Here is a 26,060-nt window from a genome sequence, read left to right on the forward strand (position 1 = left end):
TCACCTTGTTGTGCTGTACAGGAAGGTGGCGCGGCGGTCATTTGTGGGCAAATTTTGTCATCAAACTTTGTCATCAAAATCTGGCATTCTCTGGATTTATGGTGCTTTCAAGACAACTGGGAACCTGGAAAAAAACAAGGTTGAATCATTATGACGTCAGTGATCTTCAGGTCATAGCTCTAGAAAGAGGCCCGAGTTCCCGATTTACAATTCCGAGTTGGATGACCGTTCAAAACGTATTTTCCCAGTCGGAGCTTGTTTTTTCCAGAGTTCCCAGTTGTCTTGAACTCACTGAAGTTAGATTTCCCAGTTCCGAGTTAACAGTTGTTTTGAGCGCGGCAGAAATCATACTGGATTGACAGCATGGCCAATGTTGAATGTTTATCATTTTAAGCATGGAAAAGAGACTCTTAAACCCAGAATTGGGACCACACACCCACTTCACTGAATAGCCGGCTAGTGATTGCTTTGCAATGCTTGGGGCGGCAGGTAGCTTAGTGGTAAGAGCGTAGTGCCAGTAACCGAAAGGTCGCTGGTTCTAATCCCCGAGCCGACTAGGTGAAAAATCTGTTGATGTGCCCTTGAGCAAGGCACTTAACCCTAATTGCTCCTGTAAGTCGCTCTGGATAAGAGCGTCTGCTAAATAACTAAAATGTAATGTAAATGCTTGCAGTTAGCCACTGATTCCTTCGAAACCACTCATTGTTGAATTTGCGATTTCCAACTTGTTGTGTAATGTTTATGGCAGATGAGCACCCATACGTTTTATCTATAATTTATCTTCATTATTTCTCTTCATATGACAAGGATTAAAAAGGATTTGCCAGTAGATTGTGGACTTGATTCATGATGATGACTGCTAGCAAATATTTTGAAAGTATGATGTTGCCATGATCAGTCCAATCAAAGCTACTGTAGATATAACGTGTTTGACGTCATTTTATCAGGCTTTATTAACTCAATGATTTTGATTTTTTTTTTTTACATTGTTTGCAAACTGATATGTGACATGTATTGATGCCAAAATAACATGAAAACAGGCACCGCACTGCCCCACCCGCCCTGAATGACGTGTCACCACTGCCGAAGAGGGGGGCCAGAAAAATGTTATGCCTGCTAAGGCAACCAAATCTCGCTGAGGTCCCCCAAATAGGTTCAATGACACATACATCTGGTGTAATATAAGTAATTATTGGTATCAAGATTATATTTGAAATGTGTAAGTATTTACACGAAGATTGACCACAAAGTTGGCCATTTTCCCCTTCACCGAAATAGGGGATCATGTTTTCTGCAAACAATGCCTGCAGTACCGTGGTCGGCCTTGAATTGGAGCAATGTCCTGGGGTTTGGCTGTTCAGGAAATGCGCTTATTTTATTTAGACAGACTAAAGGCTCTCAAATGATCTGAAATAGCCATAGCCTATTCATATAGACATTCAAATACATTTCATATAGTTTTCCATAGGCCTATAGACTCGACAAAAAAAAAATGGTTGGGGTAGGGATAGTCCACATTTCCCTGATCTTCGTTTTAAGTCAACATCATGTCGACTCTTACGGTAAGTCATTCTTGCTCTAAAATAGTTTCCTATAAATGTTGCTTTGTGATTAATCACTTGGAGCTGATGTTACTGTAAGTATTTAGTACAGTATTCCTGCTTAATTCTTTCAACAACATAATGCAGGCTATAGGCCACTGTACAATATGCTAATGTTCTTGGAATTTATATAGCTATTCCAAAAGTATACTCAGTATGTAAATATGTTGTAGGATCTCTTGCCGTAACTGCTAAGGCGTTTGGTTGACAGTCGCTGGACCTGGGTTCGAGTCCCGGTCGAGGCTACCCCACGAATTTGCTACACTGGTGTCAGAAGTGGGATTGTTCCCTTGAGGTCAATGTGGGTGTGTGTACATGTTACTTGGTATAGAGAAGGGATATGCTCTCCCCAAAGTAAGGGGGTAGTGTAGCGACCTTAACCCAAAACTAGTGACCTCTAGAAGAGTTTTGAATCTCTTGGCATAATGGCTAAGATGTTGGTTTGACAGTTGCTGCACCTGGGTTCTAGTCCTGTCAGTTCATGTGTTCTCTTTTATTCAGGCAGTGGACTGATACACAAAAAGTTGTCCTTAAAGTAGTCAGTTGTTGTCAATAAATAAGGTGCTAGTTTGCAATAAGTGGTGAGCACTGTTTATTGTCAGTTGGTTTTGGCATTCTGTTTGTATGCCAGTAGCCTAAGTAAAGTTTTCTGTTCCTTTAACCTCTGTGGGAAACTCACTGTAGATTTCACACTTACACCACAGAGAAAAACATACAGTTACAGTAGACCTCTCTGTGGTCTGACACCTCTCTGTCATCTGACACATGCTTAACTTAATGTGTGGGTTATTACTGTACCCTCAGTGGCTTTTATGGAGTGGTCTAGTCCAGTGTGTTGTGCTCCACAGAAGAGAGGACATTGCCTTTCCCCACTCTAAAGTAACATTAATGTTGTGAAACTAAATCCGGAAGTGGATTTCCCCAAAACGGCACAGATGCTTTGTGATGAAATGTTCAATCGTTTGTAATACCACCTCTGTACGTGCACTACATACCATTCATAATGACCACTGAAACATAGTAATTATTTTGTAATTCATTTTTTAAAAACATTACCAGGCTTTGTTATATCCAACATCCAATTATCCCCTGACAATGAGACAATTTCCTTTCTGACTTCATACAGGCTGATATGATACATACATACCCCTTCCTCAGCTAATAGTGCCAGGCTTCTACTGCAAGTGAGATGTTAGCTCCCCTGCAATCACTTACAATACCATGGGATAATGCCATATGTTGTGCTGGAGATTTATCAGCTTGTTTAACTTGCACACAACGCAGCCCATATCTTGAATATTTCCCAGCGAACTTAAAGCTGCACATAGAAATGTGAGTTATAGATCTGTCATTCTCATGGAAAGCATATCTAAGAAGTGGTAGACATGTTCTATGTGCTCTATTTCTATGCTTCCCATTCTTAAGTTTCTTTTTGGGTCTTTTACTTTTGGTTTTGTACACCAGCTTCAAACAGCTGAAAATACAATATTTTTGGTTATTGAAAAGTTATTTCACAGCAATTTAGATTGTACAGTGATTCTCTACACTATTCATTGCTTGTTTTGTCACATCAACGGAAATTAGGCGAACTATTCGATTTTAGCAACCAGCTATCATAAACCATCATTTATTGGCATGGGAATGATTTAGATTAAAAAATAAATAAATTCTAAGGCATACCTGCATAGAACAGTCGACATACATGCAAGCATACAGTATATTTTTGCATCCCTTCTTGAAATGGAGTTGTGGGACTTTGGTGGTTCCTCAAAGACAGCAGCTGCTCTTGTGAAATAACAGTGACGTGCTGCTATGTTCTGTTGAAACCTTTCAGACATAGTGTTCAACATCAGACATAATGATCCCCAGAGTCATTCGTAGAAATAAAAAACATTGTTTTGTGGATCTCCCCGTTACAATTTTGATGTGGAGTCAGTTTTTATCTTTTGTTTTCCTTTCATTCAGAACTGATACAGACGAGTAGGCTTTACCGGTGGATTGAGTATAACCAAATCCTTCACAAATAAGGAGCTATGCCGTTCAATCTGTATCTGCAATTGTGTCTGAAAAATAGTAAAGGCTGATCCGAGAGGACCATGTAGAACGGGCACTATTACAGAGATATTAGGTGCCATGGGATAGGGTTCAGCCACCACAGGTCTGTCCGGCAAGAATAAGTCCAAGATATCTTCAGACAAGGTTTATTCAGATAATGGTTCACTACACCACACTACTCTGTAATGATGGCTCAGTAAAAGTGAGAGTGTAGAAAAGTGGTTCTATGGAAAAGAATATAAAGGAATAACCATGAGTATAGGGTTATATACAATACAGGCCCAGTAAACTGTGGAGGTATACATTGAGTATACAAAACATTAAGAACACCTGCTCTTTCCATGACATAGACTGACCAGGTGAATGCTATTATCCCTTATTGATATCACTTGTTAAATCCACACCAGTCAGTGTATATGAAGGGGAGGAGACAGGTTAAAGAAAGATTTGTAAGCCTTTGAACAATTGAGACATTTATTTATTATTATTTTATGTCATTTAGCAGACGCTCTTATCCAGAGCGACTTACAGGAGCAATTAGGGTTAAGTGCCTTGCTCAAGGGCACATCGACAGATTTTTCACCTAGTCGGCTCGGGGATTAGAACCAGCGACCTTTCGGTTACTGGCACAACACTCTTAACCACTAAGCTACCTGCCGCCCAGAGGGTGAATGGGCAATATAAAATATTTAATTGCCTTTGAACAGGGTATTGACACAAACCAGGCGCACCGGTTTGTGTCAAGAACTGCAACGCTGCTGAGTTTATCATGCTCAACAGTTTCCTGTGTGTATCAAGAATGGTCCACCACCCAAAGGACATCCAGCCAACTTGTCACAATTGTTGGAAGCATTGGAGTCAACATGGGCCAGCATCACTGTGGAACACTTTCGACACCTTGTAGAGTCCGTGCCCCGAAGAATTGAGGCTGTTCTGAAGGCAAAAGGGGGTGCAACTCAATATTAGGAAGGTGTTCCTAGTGTTTGGTATACTCAGTGTACATGCTATTATCTATAATGTCTAAAATGTACTAGTATTAACAGAATAATATATATCCTAAACATGGCATGTGGCACACTGCATACATGAGCTAGCATGACTGGCTAACATCTTGGCTAGCAGGCTAGAAATAGCATGACACATAGAAAAGGAAAATGCTTTCTAAACATTATAAGCATGGTAAATAACTAGACTGCCTTAGCAACACACAACTAAAGAAGCAATGACATGTACGGTACTTACACTTAGATGCACACACTAACACAAGTACCAATAAACTTGAGGTACAGTTCAACAACGCCATTAACTTCTGACCACTATCTCATTCTGAAGACAGGAGAGAGGTTCAGTGAGGTGTACAGGGAATAGCGGACTGTGATTGGCTGACACAAGTGGGGTTACTTGTAGGTACCACTAATGAGAAAATAAGGGGTGTTGGGCTAATACAACAACTACTAGAATAGGAGTGATGTAACTGCTAAATAAGAGCTGGCCTTTTTAACAGTTTCAGTGTTGGCAAGTCTGGACAAGTGCAGACTTTCCACAACACAGCTTTTATTTGAAAAAAAGATAAGCACTGACAATGTGTTATGTAGTCATTTATGCGGCACATCTCTTTTAATTTCCCATGGAAGTACTAGTGAAACCTCACACCCTGAGAGAGTGGCCATATTTTCTCAGAGCTGAACATTCAGTCTCTACTATACTGTATAAATGGTCTCTACAGTGGCACTTCCTGTCTTGAGGGCAGCACCAGCACTCTCTCTCTCTCTGGAGAGCCTATGGTGACAGACAAAACACAGTCTAACCCTCCGACTGTGATTGTCACTTATGTCACACAGATCCTCACCTTCTTTGGAATGTAGTAGGCTTTCATTTGTATAAAGAAAGTGAAACATATTGGCTCAGTTTCTGTCACAACACTGATTGTACAGATGATTAGATTAGTTTACATCCGTGGTTGTGACTATTGCGACTCTGATCACGGACCTGTTATGTTTGGAAACTAATACTGTTTGTCTTGTCTTCCCAGTTGTAGGCCTATATGGTGTTTCTGTTGTTGAGGTGAAACCATTGCAAATGTATCCGTGGAATTACTGTCAAATGGAATCAACTGCAAAGACAAGATGTCAGGAGAAATTCAGAAAAGGACTGAATACATTGGGGTGCAATTTTGTATACAACATCATTTAACAAATCAAATCAAATCAAATGTTATTGGCCACATGCGCCAAATACAACAGGTGTAGGCATTACAGTGAAATGCTTACTTACAGCCCTTAACCAACAATGCATTTATTTTTTAATAAAAATAGTAAAATAAACAACAAAAAAGTGTTGAGAAAAAAAGAGCAGAAGTAAAATAAAATAACAGTAGGGAGGCTATATATACAGGGGGGTATCAGTATCAGTTTTTGTGCACTTGTGAAATCAGCAGGACATTTCAATGTTTATCTTGGGGTATGTGCTGTGGTGGTCTACATCCTGATTTGTTGATAGGCCTGTGATTCAGAAGACAGGACACTGAACAGACCATGAGTCATCACACTGTGTGTGTAAGACACCTTCAATAGAGTACACTGGATTTGCAATTATTTGGATAAACTGAAAAATAAAATGATATCATTACTATCACAAACTATGCAATTAATATTAATATTAAAATGACTAAAACCAAATTGAAACTGTGTAAAATTGATAATGGACCTACATTCATACAGTTTCTTGACTGTGTCCAGCTCGCTAATAATGACCGAAATGAAAGCTAGACAGTCAGGGAGCATCAAAAATTCCAAAAACGATGGATAGAGGACAATCTTTTGCTATTTTTGACAGCAATGAAATATAACCAGTGGTGATTTTAGCATGTAAATCTTGGTGGGGCAAACTAATAAAAAATGTTTTGGGATGCATACCAACAAAGCCACTACACTACACAACACAACACTAAACAATACATGAATTGGACTATAACGGTGACAAACGGTGCCCACAAACTGTTCAGGTCTATATAAAGCTGTCCCAACAGCAGAGTCCCAACTCTATGGCAGCACCCAAGGGGCTTGAATTTTCGAGCTCTACTGTTAGATTTGGCAGTGATGTAGTGTTCCCATGAGTGACAGAACACTGAGCTAATCACGGCGCAACTAGAGAACATTACCAACCCCTACGCTCTATATTTTCCGCTGGCTGCCCCACCACCACAGAAAGCACTGAGCTAGGCTGAAACACCTGCATTTTGGAGCTGCCTTACTCAAGAAAGCAAAAAAGAGACCATATTTGTATAGAGGCTTTACTAACTCAATGATTTAGATTTTTTTAAACATTGTTTGCAAACTGATATGTGACAGTTGATGCAATGTAGTTTTTTGCATTGCCCCACCTGCCCTGAATGATGTGTCACCAATGCCTAAGAGGGGGGCCAGACAAATGTTATGCCTGCTAGGGCAACCAAATCTCGCTGAGGGCCCTCAAATAGGTTAAATGACATACATCTGGTGTAATATAAGTAATTATTGGTACCAAGATTGTATTCGAAATGTGTAAGTATTTACACGAAGATTGACCACGAAGTTAGCCATTTCCCCCTTCACCAAAATGGGGGATCATGTTTTCTGCAAACAATGCCTGCAGTACCGCGGTCGGCCGTGAATTTAGTGGCTAGGGGGCAGTCGTTTTGCGCATCCCCTCGGTTAAGGTTAGGATTGGGGGAGAGGAAGCTGATCCGAGATGTGGAAACTTCACCACCATGCAAGGCGACATTTTATATCACTGGAAGGGAGTTTTCCTACTGCCAGTAAACATTTATAGCAGGCGGGTCTAGTAGCTGCTACAGGAACATTTCATTGGAAGTTGCGTACTGTGTAGCCTGCGGATTGGAGCAATGTCCTGGGGTTTGGCTGTTCAGGAAATGCGCTCATTTTATTTAGACAGACAAAAGGCTCTCAAATGATCTAAAATAGCTGTAGCCTATTCGTATAGACATTCAAATACATTTCATATAGTTTTCCATAGGCCTATAGACTCGACAAAATAAAAAATGGTTGGGGTAGGGATAGTCCACATATCCCTGATCTTCGTTTTAAGTCAACATCATGTCGACTCTTACGGTAAGTCATTCTTGCTCTAAAATAGTTTCCTATAAATGTTGCTTTGTGATTAATCACTTGGAGCTGATGTTACTGTAAGTATTTAGTACAGTATTCCTGCTTCATTCTTTCAACAACATAATGCAGGCTATAGGCCACTGTACAATATGCTAATGTTCTTGTAATTTATATAGCTATTCCAAAAGTATACTCAGTATGTAAATATGTTGTAGGATCTCGAGTCCTGGTCAGGGCTACCCCCTGAATATTGCTACAATATTGTCAGTTCATGTGTTCTCTTTTATTCAGGCAGTGGACTGATACACAAAAAGTTGTCCTTAAAGTAGTCAGTTGTTGTCAATAAATAATGTGCTAGTTTGCAATAAGTGGTGAGCACTGTTTATTGTCAGTTGGTTTTGGCATTCTGTTTGTATGCCAGTAGCCTAAGTAAAGTTTTCTGTTCCTTTAACCTCTGTGGGAAACTCACTGTAGATTTCACACTTACACCACAGAGAAAAACATACAGTTACAGTAGACCTCTCTGTGGTCTGACACCTCTCTGTCATCTGACACATGCTTAACTTAATGTGTGGGTTATTACTGTACCCTCAGTGGCTTTTATGGAGTGGTCTAGTCCAGTGTGTTGTGCTCCACAGAACAGAGGACTACAGTACATTGCCTTTCCCCACTCTAAAGTAACATTAATGTTGTGAAACTAAATCCGGAAGTGGATTTCCCCAAAACGGCACAGATGCTTTGTGATGAAATGTTCAATCGTTTGTAATACCACCTCTGTACGTGCACTACATACCATTCATAATGACCCACTGAAACATAGTAATTATTTTGTAATTCATTAAAAAAAACATTACCAGGCTTTGTTATATCCAACATCCAATTATCCCCTGACAATGAGACCATTTCCTTTCTGACTTCATACAGGCTGATATGATACATACATACCCCTTCCTCAGCTAATAGTGGTAGAGCATGGCGCTTGTAATGCCAGGGTAGTGGGTTCGATCCCCGGGACCACCCATACGTAAAAATTTATGCACACATGACCGTAAGTCACTTTGGATAAAAGCGTCTGCTAAATGGCATATTATTATTATTATTATTATTATTATTAATAGTGCCAGGCTTCTACTGCAAGTGAGATGTTATCTTCCCTGCAATCACTTACAATACCATGGGATTACATTTACATTTTAGTCATTTAGCAGACGCTCTTATCCAGAGCGACTTACAGTTAGCACATACATTATTTTATCGAACCCACAACCCTGGCGTTGCAAACGCCATGCTCTACCAACTGAGCTACATCCCCTGCCGGCCATTCCCTCCCCTACCCTGGACGACGCTGGGCCAATTGTGCGTCGCCCCATGGGTCTCCCGGTCGCAGCCGGCTACGACAGAGCCTGGATTCGAACCAGGATCTCTAGTGCCTTAGACCACTGCGCCACTCGGGAGACATAATGCCATATGTTGTGCTGGAGATTTATCAGCATGTTTAACTTGCACACAATGCAGCCCATATCTTGAATATTTCCCAGCGAACTTAAAGCTGCACATAGAAATGTGAGTTATAGATCTGTCATTCTCATGGAAAGCATATCTAAGAAGTGGTAGACATGTTCTATGTGCTCTATTTCTATGCTTCCCATTCTTAAGTTTCTTTTTGGGTCTTTTACTTTTGGTTTTGTACACCAGCTTCAAACAGCTGAAAATACAATATTTTTGGTTATTGAAAAGATATTTCACAGGAATTTAGATTGTACAATGATTCTCTACACTATTCATTGCTTGTTTTGTCACATCAACTGAAATTAGGCAAACTATTCTAATTTTAGCAACCAGCTATCATAAACCATAATTTATTGGCATGGGAATTATTTAGATTTACTTTTTTATTTTTATTCTACGGCATACCTGCATAGAACAGTCGACATACATGTAAGCATACAGTATATACAGTGGGGGAAAAAAGTATTTAGTCAGCCACCAATTGTGCAAGTTCTCCCACTTAAAAAGATGAGAGGCCTGTAATTTTCATCATAGTTACATGTCAACTGTGGAGGTATACACTGAGTATACAAAACATTAAGAACACCTGCTCTTTCCATGACATAGACTGACCCCAAGCATACTTGTCTGTCATAGTTGACGTGTACCTATGATGAAAATTATAGGCCTCTCTCATCTTTTTAAGTGGGAGAACTTGCACAATTGGTGGCTGACTAAATACTTGTTTCCCCCACTGTATACACCTGTTCTTAAAGGCCCCAGAGTCTGCAACACCACTAAGCAAGGGGCACCACCAAGCAAGCGGCACCATGAAGACCAAGGAGCTCTCCAAACAGGTCAGGGACAAAGTTGTGGAGAAGTACAGATCAGGGTTGGGTTATAAAAAAATATCAGAAACTTTGAACATCCCACGGAGCACCATTAAATCCATTATTAAAAAATAGAAAGAATATGGCACCACAACAAACCTGCCAAGAGAGGGCCTCCCACCAAAACTCACGGACCAGGCAAGGAGGGCATTAATCAGAGAGGCAACAAAGAGACCAAAGATTACCCTGAAGGAGCTGCAAAGCTCCACAGCAGAGATTGGAGTATCTGTCCATAGGACCACTTTAAGCCGTACACACCACAGAGCTGGGCTTTACGGAAGAGTGGCCAGAAAAAAGCCATTGCTTAAAGAAAAAAAATAAGCAAACTCGTTTGGTGTTTGCCAAAAGGCATGTGGGAGACTCCCCAAACATATGGAAGAAGGTACTCTGGTCAGATGAGACTAAAATTGCGCTTTTTGGCCATCAAGGAAAACGCTATGTCTGGCGCAAACCCAACACCTCTCATCACCCCGAGAACACCACCCCCACAGTGAAGCATGGTGCTGGCAGTATCATGTTTTGGGGATGTTTTTTATCGTCAGGGACTGGGAAACTGGTCAGAATTGAAGGAATGATGGATGGCGCTAAATACAAGGAAATTCTTGAGGGAAACCTGTTTCAGTCTTCCAGAGATTTGAGACTGGGACGGAGGTTCACCTTCCAGCAGGACAATGACCCTAAGCATACTGCTAAAGCAACACTCAAGTGGTTTAAGGGGAAACATTTAAATGTCTTGGAATGGTCTAGTCAAAGCCCAGACCTCAATCCAATTGAGAATCTGTGGTATGACTTAAAGATTGCTGTACACCAGCGGAACTCATCCAACTTGAAGGAGCTGGAGCAGTTTTGCCTTGAAGAATGGGCAAAAATCCCATGTGTAAATCAAATCATACAAATCCCCAAAAAATCAATTTTGATTCCAGGTTGTAAGGCAACAAAAAAGGAAAAATGCCAAGGGGGGTGAATACTTTCGCAAGCCACTGTAAGTATCGATTTTTTCCCCCCATCACTACAGTACACGGTAGCATGAGGCTACATAAAGGTTGTAAATTCCCATAAATATGGCTATTAAAGCTACTATGTCTAATGTACTAGTATTAACAGAATAATATATGTTAGCCAGTCATGCTAAATGAGCTAGCATGACTGGCTAACATCTTGGCTAGCAGGCTAGAAATAGCATGACACATAGAAAAGGAAAATGCTTTCTAAACATTAAGCATGGTAAATAATTAGACTGCCTTAGCAACACACAACTAAAGAAGCAATGACATGTACAGTACTTACACTTAGATGCACACACTAACACAAGTGAAATACCGATAAACTTGAGGTACAGTTCAACGACTCCATTCACTTCTGACCGTGATCTCACTCTGAAGACAGGAGTGGGGTTCAGTGAGGTGCACAGCGAATGGCGGAGTGGGGATAGTTGTAGGTACCACTAATGAGAAAGTAAGGGGGTTTGGGCAAATACAACAAATACTAGAATAGGAGTGATGTAACTGCTAAATAAGAGCTGGCCTTTTTAACAGTTTCAGTGTTGGCATGTCTGGACAAGTGCAGACTTTCCACAACACAGCTTTTATTAAAAAAAAAAGAAGATAAGCACTGAAAATGTGTTGTGTAGTCATTTATGTGGCACATCCATTTCTCATGGAAGTACTAGTGAAACCTCGCACCCTGAGAGAGTGGCCATGTTTTCTCAGAGCTGAACATTCTGTCTCTACTATACTGTGATTGTCACTTATGTCACACAGTGTAATGTAAATGCATCATAATGTTCATTCTTAGTGTCACACCCTGACTTATGGGACTCTTGTATGTTGAGTCAGGGTGTGGATATCTATGTTAGTATTTCTATGTTTTCATTCTAGGTTTGTGTTTCTATGTTTGGCCGGGTGTGATTCCCAATCAGAGGCAGCTGTCGCTCGTTGTCTCTGATTGGGGATCATACTTTATTAGCCTATTGGCAATCGTTAGTTGTGGGATCTTGTTCCGTGTTAGAGGCTTGTATTGTGTTTAGCCTGAGGACTTCACGTTTTGTTGTTTTGTTCGTGTGTTTATCGTTGAAATAAACATGGATGCATTTCACGCTGCGCCTTGGTCTGACCCGTCCTTAAACGACCGTGACACTTAGACCAGGGGTGCCAAACATACGGCCCTGATCCGGCCCGTGAGTGGGTCCAATCCGGCCCGCGGGTGGTTTCAGTAAAAATTCTATATACTTTAAAATTGAAAAATGGCAGTCATATTTGACAGGGAGAAATCCAAACCAGTCTAATTGACCCTTCGCTAAGCCACGTCCCCTTGGTTACTTTTACAACCATAGCCAACTTTTTCCCAGGAAGCCAAATTCCCCATTCAGACCACTGGAGAAAATCCCTCACAATAATCAGAAATTGTGTTTTTACTCAACAATGAAATTAAACACGGGGACCTGGTATGATCAAGTTTGTAGCATGGCTAGCATGGATGGCTCTGATTATGCACTGCCAGCTTGCAGTTGAAGCTACAAAACACTTTTGGAGCTAACTAGTGCTCTCAAATTGTATTTTGATGTTGACTGCAGGTGATAGTTATATTCATTACCAAGCTCACTTAGCTAGCTAACATACATTTAGAGAAAACAAGTTATATTAACTGGCTAGCTAGCTAGCTAGCGTTAGCAGCGTTTTCAATGGTGGCCAATGAGACTGAGAGCTAGCAAACAATCCAACAAAAGTATAATTTCGGAATAAAAAAATACTCAATTTCAGGAATCACAGTCGCAAGTACTCCTGGTGCACTGTTCAATTATTTAGACATAAATTATTTTTCTTTTTTTAAGAAAACTCTGTTTTTGCCATTAGCTTCCATGCTTTTGAAAGGAGAGCTTGGTTAGAGACGGTTGCTATCCAACGGAGCACTGCAATTGGTTGCCCAATATTCTGGGGCGGGGATGGTAAAGAGTCAATTGGAATGAATGGCAGTAGAGGCATATTGCTGATTTTATTTATGCAGGAAAATAAAAGTAATGCGTGATATATCAGAAATGTTGTAATAGAATGAATGTCAACCTAAAATATTGTCATAATTATGAATCAAATCAAATCACACTTTATTGGTCACATACGCATATTTAGCAGATGTTATTGCGGGTGTAGCAAAATGCTTGTGTTCCTAGCTCCAACAGTGTAGTAGTATCTAGCAATTCACAACAAGACACAAATCTAAAAGTAAAAGAATGGAATAAAGAAATATATAAATATTAGGATGAGCAATGTCGGAGTGGCATTGACTAAGATACAGTAGAATAGAATACAGTATATACAGTGGGGAAAAAAACTACTTAGTCAGCCATCAATTGTGCAAGTTCTCCCACTTAAAAAGATGAGAGAGGCCTGTAATTTTCATCATAGGTACACGTCAACTATGACAGACAAATTGAGAAAATAAAATCCAGAAAATCACATTGTAGGATGTAAATAGAATTTATTTGCAAATTATGGTGGAAAATAAGTATTTGGTCACCTACAAACAAGCAAGATTTCTGGCTCTCACAGACCTGTAACTTCTTCTTTAAGAGGCTCCTCTGTCCTCCTCTCGTTACCTGTATTAATGGCACCTGTTTGAACTTGTTATCAGTATAAAAGACACCTGTCCACAACCTCAAACAGTCACACTCCAAACTCCACTATGGCCAAGACCAAAGAGCTGTCAAAGGACACCAGAAACAAAATTGTAGACCTGCAACAGGCTGGGAAGACTGAATCTGCAATAGGTAAGCAGCTTGGTTTGAAGAAATCAACTGTGGGAGCAATTATTAGGAAATGGAAGACATACAAGACCACTGATAATCTCCCTCGATCTGGGGCTCCACGCAAGATCTCACCCCGTGGGGTCAAAATGATCACAAGAACGGTGAGCAAAAATCCCAGAACCACACGGGTGGACCTAGTAAATGACCTGCAGAGAGCTGGGACCAAAGTAACAAAGCCTACCATCAGTAACACACTACGCCGCCAGGGACTCAAATCCTGCAGTGCCAGACGTGTCCCCTTGCTTAAGCCAGTACATGTCCAGGCCCGTCTGAAGTTTGCTAGAGTGCATTTGGATGATCCAGAAGAGGATTGGGAGAATGTCATATGGTCAGATGAAACCAAAATAGAACTTTTTTTTTTTTTTTCAACTCGTCGTGTTTGGAGGACAAAGAATGCTGAGTTGCATCCAAAGAACACCATACCTACTGTGAAGCATGGGGGTGGAAACATCATGCTTTGGGGCTGTTTTTCTGCAAAGGGACCAGGACGACTGATCCGTGTAAAGGAAAGAATGAATGGGGCCATGTATCGTGAGATTTTGAGTGAAAACCTCCTTCCATCAGCAAGGGCATTGAAGATGAAACGTGGCTGGGTCTTTCAGCATGACAATGATCCCAAACACACCGCCCGGGCAACGAAGGAGTGGCTTCGTAAGAAGCATTTCAAGGTCCTGGAGTGGCCTAGCCAGTCTCCAGATCTCAACCCCATTGAAAATCTTTGGAGGGAGTTGAAAGTCCGTGTTGCCCAGCGACAGCCCCAAAACATCACTGCTCTAGAGGAGATCTGCATGGAGGAATGGGCCAAAATACCATCAACAGTGTGTGAAAACCTTGTGAAGACTTACAGAAAAAGTTTGACCTGTGTCATTGCCAACAAAGGGTATTTAACAAAGTATTGAGAAACTTTTGTTATTGACCAAATACTTATTTTCCACCATAATTTGCAAATAAATTCATAAAAAATCCTACAATGTGATTTTCTGGAATTTTTTTTCTCATTTTGTCTGTCATAGTTGACGTGTACCTATGATGAAAAGTACAGGCCTCTCTCATCTTTTTAAGTGGGAGAACTTGCACAATTGGTGGCTGACTAAATACTTTTTTCCCCCACTGTACATATGAGATGAGTAAAGCAGTATGTAAACATTATTAAAGTGACTAGGGATTCCATATCTATGTATATAGGGCAGCAGCCTCTAAGGTGCAGGGTTGAGTAGCCGGGTGGTAGCCGGCTAGTGATGGCTATTTAACAGTCTGATGGCCTTGAGATATAAGCTGTTTTTCAGTCTCTCGGTTCCAGCTTCGATGCACCTGTACTGACCTCGCCTTTTGGATGATACGGGGTGAACAGGCCGTGGCTTAGGTGGTTGATGACCTTGATGATCTTTTTGGCCTTCCTATGACATCGGGTGCTGTAGGTGTCCTGGAGGGCAGGAAGTGTGCCCCCAGTGATGCGTTGGGCAGACCGTGCCACCCTCTGGAGAGCCTTGCGGTTGCGGGTGGTGCAGTTGCTGTACCAGGCGGTGATACAGCCCGGCAGGATGCTCTCAATTGTGCATCTGTAAAAGTTTCTGAGGGTCTTAGGGGCCAAGACAAATTTCTTCTGCCTCCTGAGGTTGAAGAGGTGCTGTTGCGCCTTCTTCACCACACTGTCTGTGTGGGTGGATAATTTCAGATGGTAAGTGATATGTACGCCAAGGAACTTTAAGCTTTCCACCTTCTCTATTTCGGTCTCGTCGATGTGGATAGAGGCGTGCTCCCTCTGCTGTTTCCTGAAGTCCACGATCAGCTCCTTTGTTTTGTTGACATTGAGGGAGAGGTTATTTTCCTGGCACCACTTTGCCAGGGCCCTCACCTCCTCCCTGTAGGCTGTCTCGTCATTGTTGGTAATCAGGCCTACTACTGTTGTGTCATCTGTAAACTTGATGATTGAGTTGGAGGCGTGCGTGGCCAAGCAGTCATGGGTGAACAGGAGGGGGCAGAGCACGCACCCTTGTGGGGCCCCAGCGTTGAGGATCAGCGAAGTGGAGTTGTTGTTTCCTACCTTCACCACCTGGGGGCGGCCTGTCAGGAAGTCCAGGACCCAGTTGCACAGGGCGGGGTTCAGACCCAGGGCCCCGAGCTTAATGATGAGCTTGGAGGGTACTATGGTGTTGAAGGCTGAGCTATAGTCAATGAACAGCATTCTGATGTAGGTATTCCTCTTGTCCAGATGGGATAGGGCAGTGTGATGGCGATTGCATCATCTGTGGATCTATTAGGGCGGTAAGCAAATTGAAGTGGGTCTAGGGTGTCAGATAAGGTGGAGGTGATATGATCCTTAACTAGCCTCTCAAAGCACTTTATCATGACAGAAGTGAGTGCTACGGGGCGATAGTCATTTAGTTCAGTTACCTTTGCTTTCTTGGGTACAGGAACAATGGTAAATACAGTTTATACGTATTTTATACACATTTTCTGTATAAATAGCCTCTAAAATATATGTAAACAGACCATAAAATTTCTTTTTTGTTTTCTAGGAAAGCTGTGAGTGCTATTGTATGATACAATATCAGTAGTTGTTGCATTTACTACTTGTCTAACCCTTATCATCAACTGATTTCAGCCAGCGTATGGCTGTGGATTGACTGCATTGTTTGAATGGAATGTTGGTAAATTGGCAGTTAATCTGAATTATTAATGGGATCATTCCTCTAAAACTGTCTGACTAGCTAGCTAGCTAACAAACATACAGTGCAAATAAATTATTCAAATTCATTGTTTTACACAATATCTTATCACAGCACTGACAAGATATGGTTGACCAACTTCCTGACCAAAATGTCAGACCAGACATATCCCATCATAAGAAGGTTAAAATCCATTCAAGTATTTTAATTCCTAATTCTATGGGCCCAACTCTCAAAATACATGGCTTCCGGACAAAACTATCAGGAAAACATTAGAAAACATGGCATCTGGGTCATTCCATGTCATTTCAGCAAGCCATGACACTCACCATCTCAGATTGTTCTGAAATTGTTTCTTCTTTTAGAAACGGATAAGATTATCATCCCTGAAATTTTATTAATCTAATTGATTGCACCCAAATCTGCAATTTTAAATGATATGATTCACAAAATATTCAACAAATTATAGTACTCAACATCCGATTTGGACCAAACTTCTTCCTACAATTGAGCAAGACATAAGAAATCCAATAAAATGGTCAAAACCCACTCACGGACTCCCCACACCCAACTCCAATCCCACCCCAGCAACCAGTATACAGTATCAGTTCTCTATGTTTGACAAGTAGTATGGAGCTGCGGCTTGGAGTATTGCTTCTTCACCATTTGTAATGTATTCCCTGTGAATCTGGTGATGTTTTTCCCCACTGTTTAGAGAAATTAGCCTTCCAAGTAGTTGGCATTATTTACCATAAATTGGTGTGAAAGTACCAGGTTTTGCCCACTAGATGCTGCTGTTCTTGCTACTGCCACCATACCCTTTTATCCATTTAGCTGGTTTATTAAATGAATCACAACATTTTCTTTGCAACTTTGGGTAGAAAACCAATAACCTTTGCTCATGATGAAAAAAAATTGTGTGGTCAAGCCAATCCTCCATGAAAGCAATTCAGTTTGTCCTTCTCCACAACCTAATTCTTCAACCGAACTCTCTTTGAATAGTCCAACAAATTGCAGCTCTCTGAGGGCTCTCCTTCTCTGTGGCCAACGTGAGTAAGACATTTAAGCGTGTTAACCCTCGCAAGGCTGCTGGCCCAGATGGCATCCCTAGCCGTGTCCTCAGATCATGCGCAGACCAGCTGGCTGGTGTGTTTACGGACATATTCAATCTCTCCCTATCCCAGTCTGCTGTCCCCACATGCTTCAAGATGGCCACCATTGTCCCTGTACCCAAGAAAGCAAAGGTAACTGAACTAAATGACTATCGCCCCATAGCACTCACTTCTGTCATCATGAAGTGCATTGAGAGACTAGTCAAGGATCATATCACCTCTACCTTACCTGCCACCCTAGACCCACTTCAATTTGCTTACCGCCCCAATAGATCCCCAATAGTAGGCTTGATTACCAACAATGACGAGACAGCCTACAGGGAGGAGATGAGGGGTCTGGGAGTGTGATGCCAGGAAAATAACCTCTCACTCAACGTCAACAAAACAAAGGAGCTGATCGTGGACTACTGCTATTATGTGTGTTTTTTCACGTTATAACTTGTGAGGATCACCATACAATCTATTTTCATCATGAGCAAAAGCTATTGGTTTTCTACCCAAAAATCTTTCCAAAGAAAAGGTTGTGATTCATTTAATAAACACAAGAGACCAGCCACATGGATAAAAGTGTGGCGGCAGTAGTGAGAACAGCGGCATCTAGTGGGAAAAACTTGGTACTTGCACACTAATTTATGGTAAATAATGCAAGCGACTTTAATGGCTAATTTCTCTGAACAGGGGAGAAGGAAAAAAAACATCACCGGATGAAGAAGCAATACTCCAAACAGCAGCTCCATACTGCTTGTCAAACATAGAGAACCGATACTGTATACTAGTTGTTTGGCGTGTAGTGTCCGTGGGTGGCTTTTGATCAGTTTATTGGATTCTTCATGTCTTGAGTTCTATAAATGAAAATGGCCAATTTGAGTGCAATCAATTAGCTTGTTTTCTCAGAGACCAAGTATATTTCAACAAAATAATGTTTCAGGAATGCTAATCTTATCTGTTTCTAGCTACAGAAAGGATTTCAGGACAATCTGCAATAGTGGATGTCGAAATCCTCTTGTGCTTTTTGAGGTGGAATGACTCATCTGTATTCCTCAGATACTCTAACAGCAGGGTTCCCCAATAGGCGGCATGCAGGCCAAATTCGGTTTTCGTGCACAAAAAATATTATAATTGAATGATGATGATGATAATAATACAAATGTTTTGTTGTTGGACATAAGACTGTAAAATCACCAATTTAGTAAATCTGTTCCCTAGTATTCCCATGCATAAATAGAGAGGCATGTGTGATCGTATCCCAATGTAATCAAGGTTTGAATCATGATGATCTTTTTGTCAAATAATATATCTGTTTTTCGGATTCCTGCGCTCAATTTGCAGCGTACAAATGATTTATAACTATGTTCTGGTCCCCTTAACATCCGCTCAAGAAAATATTGGCCCATGGCTGACTAATTGGGGAACCCTGGTATACTGGTTATTGTTGCAACATCACTATGATATATTTAATTGCTAGTATGTTATGCTGTTATAGATATAGCATAGTTTTAGAAACACAGTCATTATATGGTAAATATAAATCTGTCTTGACTGAGCTTTTTGATTCGGACTGACTTTCTACTATTTTATCCTACAGTTCCTCCTCCTGTCAACGTGAGCCTGATCTGCCACAATTTCCACAATGTGATCTATTGGAACTACAGTGAACCATCTCTACAGCCACAGTTCAATGTGGAAATGAGAAGAATACATTCTGGGTAGGTGCTGCAGCATATTGGTTGCTTAATCGCTCACGTTTATATTTTTCACCAAATAGGGCCTAGGCTATCCAGTGTAGCGTATATAGCTAGTGAATATTAAATGTTTCTTGCCACAATACCACAATTGCCACAATTTCAAGTAGAAATTGGAAAATGTACATGCACTGTCAGACCCATAGAAATGTAAAGTCCTGTCAACAGTTCTTTGTTAGCTTCTCCATTGTAATTGTGAACTAACATTTCAGTCCAAATCAGAGGTTGCCACTAACCCACAACAATTGTTTTCCTCTATCTTTCAGTGCTGCCTTGGTTTGTTCAAACACTTCACTCTACCATTGCGATGTCTCCTCATTTACCAAAGTAATTGAAGAGGGCTACCGTTTCATATTAACTGCTGTTGTTGGACAGAATACAAATTCCTCTGAAATTTCATTCACCTACGACGATATTGTGAAATCAGACCTGGTGGATGTACAGTGTAAGTTCTCACACTGACCTAACCAAAAGGCGAATTATGGGAACAATGTTATACAGTATGTAGCGATTGACAAATAGAATTGGGGTAGTATCTTGAAAGGGTTTGTAAATACACTGTATGCACTGCAGCACATGTAGCATTTCTTTGTTGATCTGACCACACAATGCTCAGAGGTGGGAGATTTTGCACATATTTTCTGACCTCAGATTTGCACAAAGTAATGGTCTTTTGTGTGTTTTTTTTAGGCTCATTGGATTTCCCACCTGTCAACATCTCAGTTGTATTTGATAAAATGATAAAAGTTCAATTCAATCATCCGTTTGACATCTACAAACATGCCATCATCAAAGATGAAAGACTGGATCATAAGGAATTTGATTACATGGTTATCACAGAATATCACTTGGTAAGAACTGACAGAAAATCATGACTTAGGAATTACTATTTGATGGTTTCGAGAGATTTTGATTTTTCTCATGTGTATACCCGCTGCAAATAGTTTTCACTTGCAAGCAAAGCAGCTTTATTTTTCGAAAGGGAACACATTCATATATTTTTATGAACATTATATAAAACACGTTTTTCAGTTTTGTTGGAATATAGGCTAAATATATTCCTTTTTTTATTTCCCCAGGAAGGGTTTAATTTTACCTGCTCTTACAAGCAACACCATGTGTGTGAGGCTGAAATACCAGTTGATGGAGAGATGGACAGGCACTGCATCAAGATAAAAGGAAAAATGAAGAATGTTCCTGTTTCAGCTCACCAGAACATATGCATTGAGGAGAAGCATGGGGATTCTGGTAAGACTTTTAATTTCTCACATGATGGAAATGTCAAAGTGACATTAGGTCTCAGTAGGTCTGTTATCGTTTAGTAAACATTGTCTGTAATCATTTGATAAACCACATCTGCTAATATCTGATACGTGCTTTGAAAGTTATACCTGTCTATTGTCATACTATGACTGATTTTGTCATCAAATGCTCAATTAGGATGCTGTACAGTTTTGTATGTGAAATCAGTTTGACTGTCAGTCTAACTGCTGGATTTGTCCCCTGTAGGTCCTAGCTACACTGCCCTCTACATTGTGATCCCTATCGTTGTCATGGTTGTGATTGTGTTCATCGTGTGGCTGATATACAGTAAACTGACAACTGGCTCATTCCCTCAAACAAAGTCTTTGGTGTGTTCAGCCTTTCAACTGTTTGGCCTGCACTGCAGTGGATTTATTCATAAAGCTACTCCATATAGACTAGATTATAGTCATGTAGAGATGGTTTCAGGAGAGCACTTGTTGGTACATTGTAGAAATGATGAGTGTCATGTTCCTGTTGGAGTTATTAAACTATTGATATGCTACTTCCTGCAAACACTGTCAAAACAATAGTACATTAAAAACATATTTCACCCACAGAATGTTTCACTGAATGTTGAATATTCTCCTTCTCTGGTAGGCTTCCATGCTGTCACATATGGGTTCAGGTGTGTCCCTTATGCACCCTGAGAGAGCCATTCTGAGTGAGGTACAAACAGGTGGCTCCCCCCTCCTGCAGACCCCTGTGGATTTTTTGCCAGATGAGACCCTCACAGTCACCAGTACCCCCCAGGAAGAGGTCCTCCGCCTCCCCATTGGACTGAAGGACCAGGAGTGGAGCGGTGGGGACGTCATGTTGCCCAACGAGGGGTCAGGCTCTTCACTGGAGGTAACGAGAGGGTTGGGACTGGAGGTAAAGAGGGACTTCTCTGAGCTGTCGGACTATGACTGCCCCCATAGACCTGTGATAGAGGAGATGAGTCCTGGGGACACTGTTACGGGATACAAGATCTGAGATCTGAGTTTCTGTCAAGAGATGGTCATGTTTTGCTTTATCTTGACCAGGTCGCAGTTGTAAATGAGAACTTGTTCTCAACTGGCTTACCTGGTTAAATAAAGGTGAAAAATAAAATAAAAAATTGTATTTGCATATCCTCAGCTTGGGCATCCCCTTGACTGTACCCAAATCTGTTTGGGGGAGAGCAGGGTATCAGTTTAGTCTTTGATTGGTTGTTCTAGGCCCACAGCCTGGAGTACAACCAACCATTTTCCTGTTCCTTTCACATTTCAATGGGCAGTCTATGGTGGAGATGGAGAGGATAATCAGAGGGGTAACCTGGGATAGTGAAAACCAAGTGGTATTGCATTCTGGGAACTAGTGTAAAAAATACATGTCCTCATTCTTGGCCTGCCCCATTGTAATGTTGAATTTCATTAGGCCAAATTAAGACATTTCCTATAGCATCTTTGTACAAGAAAATCTATATAGTTCCTCTTGTCCATTATTTTACTGTGCCTTCTTAAGTGGGTTGGGAGAGCAGAATGAATATATTCATTAGGTTATTGTCTTTTGTCTTGTGCTGTGTATATTTGTTGTATTTGCAGTTTTTACATGGGTGTCATTTATGTACAATGTTCCAAAATATTACTAGGAACATGTCCTATTATATTCAGATGAACAAGTTAAACCAATGCAAGGGGATGTGGTGATAATTTCTGTTGTTATCGGTGCCTTGCTGTTTGCCCTGTACCTAATCATTTAGTTTTTGATTGTGCACAATTTTGATATCATACAGCAACATATTTTTCTTTTAATGATTAATGATAAGGCTTTCTCTATTTTGTGTGCAAAAAATTTGGTTGTTTTTAATTTAAACTCAGCAAAAAAAAGAAACGTCCTCTCACTGTCAACTGCGTGTATTTTCAGCAGACTTAACATGTGTTAATATTTGTATGAACAAGATTCAACAACTGAGACATAAGCTGAACAAGTTCCACAGACATGTGACTAATAGAAATGGAATAACGTGTCCCTGAACAAAAGTAACAGTCAGTATCTGGTGTGGCCACCAGCTGCATTAAGTACTGCAGTGCATCTCCTCCTCATGGACTGCACCAGATTTGCCAGTTCTTGCATTGAGATGTTACCCCACTCTTCCATCAAGGCACCTGCAAGTTCCCTGACATTTCTGGGGGGAAGGGCCTTAGCCCTCACCCTCCGATCCAACAGGTCCCAGACATGCTCAATGGGATTGAGATCCGGGCTCTTCGCTGGCCATGGCAGAACACTGACATTCCTGTCTTGCAGGAAATCACACACAGAACTAGTAGTATAGCTGGTGGCATTGTCATGCTGGAGGGTCATGTCAGGATAAGCCTGCAGGAAGGGTACCACATGAGGGAGGAGGATGTCTTCCCTGTAACGCACAGCGTTGAGATTGCCTGCAATGACAACAAGCTCAGTCCGATGATGCTGTGACACACCGCCCCAGACCATGACGGACCCTCCACCTCTAAATTGATCCCGCTGCAGAGTACAGGCCTTGGTGTAACGCTCATTCCTTTGACGATAAACACGAATCCGACCATCACCCCTGATGAGATAAAACCGCGACTCGTCAGTGAAGAGCACTTTTTGCCAGTCCTGTCTGGTCCAGCGAATGTGGGTTTGTGCCCATAGGCGACGTTGTTGCCGGTGATGTCTGGTGAGGACCTGCCTTACAACAGGCCTACAAGCCCTCAGTCCAGCCTCTCTCAGCCTATTGCGGACAGTCTGAGCACTGATGGAGGGATTGTGCGTTCCTGTTGTAACTCGGGCAGTTGTTGTTACCATCCTGTACCTGTCCCGCAGGTGTGATGTTCGGATGTACCGATCCTGTGCAGGTGTTGTTACACGTGGTCTGCTACTGCGAGGACGATCAGCTGTCCGTCCTGTCTCTCTGTAGCGCTGTCTTAGGCGTCTCACATTACGGACATGGCAATTTATTGCCATGGCCACATCTGCAGTCCTCATGCCTCCTTGCAGCATGCCTAAGGCACGTTCACGCAGATGAGCAGGGACCCTGGGCATCTTTCTTTTGGTGTTTTTCAGAGTCAGTAGAAAGGCCTCTTTAGTGTCCTAAGTTTTCATAACTGTGACCTTAATTGCCTACCGTCTGTAAGCTGTTAGTGTCTTAACGACTGTTCCACAGGTGCATGTTCATTAATTGTTTATGGTTAATTGAACAAGCATGGGAAACAGTGTTTAAACCCTTTACAATGAAGATTTGTGAAGTTATTTGGATTTTTACGAATTATCTTTGAAAGACAGGGTCCTGAAAAAGGGACGTTTATTTTTTTGCTGAGTTTGTTTTAAAATCACGTTTCCCCTATAATTTCCCTTATATTTGTTTTTTTGTATTTTCTTTGCATACTATACAATAAAAGCTAATTATATGGATTCTTGTAATTACTATGTTAATAAATGCAGATTTGAAAGAGCAAACAAATTGTTATCCTTGCATGGTAGACTGAAGGACATTTTCATGTCAATGAAATTCTACCATAGAGGAAGGGAAGTACATATTTCAGCAAAGCCAAACAACAGGTATTGTATTGATGAATATTGAAGCAGACCTTAAAAGGAAAGAGCCTAACTGCTGTTATTGAAATGCTTCCTCAAAAAGGTACTACTAAATAAGTACGAACTGTTGGATGTCTATGTTTGCACAGGTCGCATATAAGACTCCCCATTGGAGACCAGGGTTCAATTCCCGTGTCCACCCTTCCCACTGTTTCTCCAACTTGCCTGTCTCCCCCTCTGATTTCCTTACTGTCTAAATAAACAGAAAATACAACAAATATATATATTTGAAACAAAAAGTAATGGCACCATCTGAAACATGCTGCTGTGCAAATGAAACCCACTCCTAAAAGTGAAGTGTGAAAATACATGATTGAATCCTGACCTTATTATATTGAAATGAGCATGAAGATTGTGAACATGAAGATTGCAGTCACAGACATAGGTAGTGGTACATTGGCAATGTTAGCATAGAAAAAAGGAATCTGCATTAGTATATAAAAGTCTCTGGTAGCTTCACTTTAGACAAGAAGAGAGGATTCCGTTGCGGTCTATATTTGTTTGAACGGTATAGGCCTTCACATTCGATTCTCCCAGCAGCACTGAGCTGTGGATGATCCCAAGCCTGGCCTCTTCATAGTAAGGTGCACACATGTCCCTCCCCGGTATGATGCCATGTGTCTGGCCAGACCGCCTTAAGGGGTACGACACAGTCAGCCTCTGCAGATGCTGTACTGTGAAAGAGCCCAAAGAGGCTTGCTTGCTTCCTACAGAGTTGCACTTGATCAGCGTGAGATGCCACACCTCCGAGTTGTTCAGCAGGAGGGACACGTTGAGTTGGGGACGTGTACCAGATGGTCAGGCGTCTTATTTGCACCGAGCTGGAGCTGTCTGACCGGTGCAGCAAAGAGAGTGAGTGGTCCTTACAGGTATACTCTCTGGGGCTGATGACGCCACAGGCCACCAGCTCATGGACACAAGCACAGTATAACAGGCTGTGGTCAGTCACGTGGGCCAGTTTGAACTCTGGCCTGAGGAGGCCGGAAACCGCCATCAATATCAAGCAGGATAACAGAGCCTGACCAAGGTGCCTGAGGGCCGACGTCTCCAACGAGGCCCTCACACAGCACAGCAACCGTGATTGTACTCCCGAGTGGCAGGGCTCTAAGGCACTGCATCGCAGTGCTAGCTGTGCCACTAGAGATCCTGGTTCGAATCCAGGCTCTGTCGTAGCCGGCCGCGACCGGGAGACCCATGGGGTGGCGCACAATTGGCCAAGCGTCGTCCAGGGTAGGGGAGGGAATAGCCGGCAGGGATGTAGCTCAGTTGGTAGAGCATGGCGTTTGCAACGCCAGGGTTGTGGGTTCGATTCCCACGGGGGGCTAGTATGAAAAAATAAAAAATGTATGTATGCACTCACTAACCGTAAGTCGCTCTAGATAAGAGCGTCTGCTAAATGACGTAAATGTAATTAGGACTCATCTGTGTGTGTGGGAGAGAGAAGCAGACCACACAGTCCGTTGAGACAGAGAGGCACACCTCATTGAAGTCAGGCCAAGTTGGTGATGGATCCTGTTCCCCAGCCAGAGACTGAGGAAATCTTCAGACCTAACTAAGTACAGTGGGGGGAAAAAAGTATTTAGTCAGCCACCAATTGTGCAAGTTCTCCCACTTAAAAAGATGAGAGAGGCCTGTATTTTCATCATAGGTACACGTCAACTATGACAGACAAAATTAGAAGAAAAAAAATCCAGAAAATCACATTGTAGGA

General features: G+C 41.6%; 2 protein-coding genes across 3 annotated transcripts; one reads left to right on the forward strand and one right to left on the reverse strand.

The window, feature by feature from the left end:
* The first annotated feature begins 1,158 nt into the window (after nucleotides 1–1,158).
* Nucleotides 1,159–22,840, forward strand: LOC121547632 (interferon gamma receptor 1-like). Of its 2 annotated transcripts, none has more exons than XM_045209792.1 (7): nucleotides 1,159–1,562; nucleotides 19,309–19,429; nucleotides 19,732–19,910; nucleotides 20,156–20,316; nucleotides 20,545–20,713; nucleotides 20,975–21,096; nucleotides 21,368–22,840. In XM_045209792.1, the coding sequence occupies exons 1-7, from the start codon at nucleotides 1,493–1,495 to the stop codon at nucleotides 21,740–21,742; spliced, it is 1,197 nt and encodes a 398-aa protein (XP_045065727.1). In that variant the 5' UTR covers nucleotides 1,159–1,492; the 3' UTR covers nucleotides 21,743–22,840. The 2 variants fall into 2 exon arrangements, with proteins under 2 accessions (XP_045065727.1, XP_041714921.2); XM_041858987.2 differs by lacking the exon at nucleotides 1,159–1,562 and adding an exon at nucleotides 7,338–7,765.
* Nucleotides 22,841–23,999: 1,159 nt separating this feature from the next.
* si:ch73-52p7.1 (uncharacterized protein LOC100321084 homolog) lies at nucleotides 24,000–25,514 on the reverse strand (the record flags this gene model as incomplete). Its single annotated transcript, XM_041859418.2, is given in 2 exon segments — nucleotides 24,000–25,126; nucleotides 25,128–25,514. Coding segments are annotated over 2 exon segments (708 nt in total), but the record flags the coding sequence as incomplete, so codon positions are not given.
* Nucleotides 25,515–26,060: the final 546 nt, after the last annotated feature.

Source organism: Coregonus clupeaformis, chromosome 31 (genome assembly GCF_020615455.1).
Source record: "Coregonus clupeaformis isolate EN_2021a chromosome 31, ASM2061545v1, whole genome shotgun sequence".
NCBI lineage: Eukaryota > Metazoa > Chordata > Actinopteri > Salmoniformes > Salmonidae > Coregonus > Coregonus clupeaformis.

Coding starts and splice junctions, on each gene's coding strand:
- LOC121547632 (XM_045209792.1), top strand. CDS start 1,493: ATGGTTGGGGTAGGGATAGTCCACATTTCCCTGATCTTCGTTTTAAGT. Junction 19,430..19,731: donor ATGAGAAGAATACATTCTGG/GTAGGTGCTGCA, acceptor TCTATCTTTCAG/TGCTGCCTTGGTTTGTTCAA. Junction 19,911..20,155: donor AGACCTGGTGGATGTACAGT/GTAAGTTCTCAC, acceptor TGTTTTTTTTAG/GCTCATTGGATTTCCCACCT.